Raw genomic sequence first — 1,187 nt, forward strand, 5'->3', positions numbered from 1 at the left:
CTTAGAACAAAAAAGCAGTCCAGAAAAACAATGAATGCTTTTTCTAGGGAGGCTGTAGTATGTACCGTAATTTAACATAGTCTTCAGCAGACATTTTATAGACTTGAGAAGCTGCAGTTTTCCAGCCAAATTACAGAAGACCCTCTCTGCTGGGACCTGTGAACTCAAATACATTTGTTCTTTCCTGCACGTTCAATCTCTGCTCCACCCACTTCATGTGCCTTCCTTATGATGATTTTGTTTTGTGTTTGGTGTTCTGCAGAGTGATCCGAGACCCTCCTGAGACATGTCAGCTAAGCTTAGGTCTCTTTGCTAGTGACATGAGTGTCTAATTGTGGTTGTTTTTAATGACTGGGAGTTTCTTTTGGTAATAGGTGATGCAGATGTATCTCCCATTCTGTGGGATTGCCATTTCCAATGCCCAGCTATTTGCAGCTTCAAGGAAGGAATATGACAGAAGCAGAGTAAGTAAGAAATGTGTTAGACCAATGTAAAAATCTTTGTCTTTTGTTTCTTCAGATTCCAGCTATGCATACGTGTTTGTTAAGACAGTTTTAACTATGTTTTATCTAAAAAACACAGATTTTCAACAGATCGCTGTCTTGACTGAGGCAGCAAGTAGAGAACGTGGGACGGAAATAAGCACGTGGGGGTGGCTGTTGTTTCCTGATGTCAGTTCCAAATTTCTTAGTGCTGAAACAATTTTGTTTGTGACACAGAGGGTGCAGGAGAGTGTTACTTTGGCAGAGATTCAAACTCTCATGAAATTCCAGTAATATCAAGCCTTTGCTATCCTGAATTTGTAATATTCAATTAATGTGCAAATAATGTGGATATATCTTTATAAAAGTAAGCAAGAAAAAAATGTTACTCATAGTTGCTGATGCCATGCACGAGTTGGGGCAGGAGCTTCCAAAGAAGTGAAAATAATGCTGAGCTCTCGTCGTTTACTTCTCAGAGAGATTTTTTTTTTTTTTAAGAAATAAAATGGTAATTTTGAGGGGTTTTTTTAATAATTGTTGCATTTTTAAATCAACTTTCCTGCAATGACAGAAAACATTGTTCAAACAAAATTATTTTTTTACTACATAGAGCCTTAAAATTTGCTTTGTATTCCCAGCCTGCAGGAAACAATAACAGACTTTTGAGGAGTCGGTGTTTAATCTACTGAGGGACACATTCAGCAG

At 37.7% G+C, this 1,187-nt stretch overlaps 1 protein-coding gene across 1 annotated transcript in view; it reads left to right on the forward strand.

Moving 5' to 3' along the window:
• The first annotated feature begins 377 nt into the window (after positions 1-377).
• Positions 378-1,187, forward strand: part of PDE11A (phosphodiesterase 11A) — a 79,123-nt gene continuing 78,313 nt past the window's right edge. Inside the window, exon 1 of the mRNA XM_010131007.1 lies at positions 378-464. Within this exon, the coding sequence (XP_010129309.1) occupies positions 378-464 (87 nt within the window). The remainder of the gene's footprint in view (positions 465-1,187) is intronic.

The sequence above is a fragment of the Buceros rhinoceros genome, unplaced genomic scaffold (assembly GCF_000710305.1).
Source record: "Buceros rhinoceros silvestris isolate BGI_N320 unplaced genomic scaffold, ASM71030v1 scaffold5632, whole genome shotgun sequence".
Classification (NCBI taxonomy): domain Eukaryota; kingdom Metazoa; phylum Chordata; class Aves; order Bucerotiformes; family Bucerotidae; genus Buceros; species Buceros rhinoceros.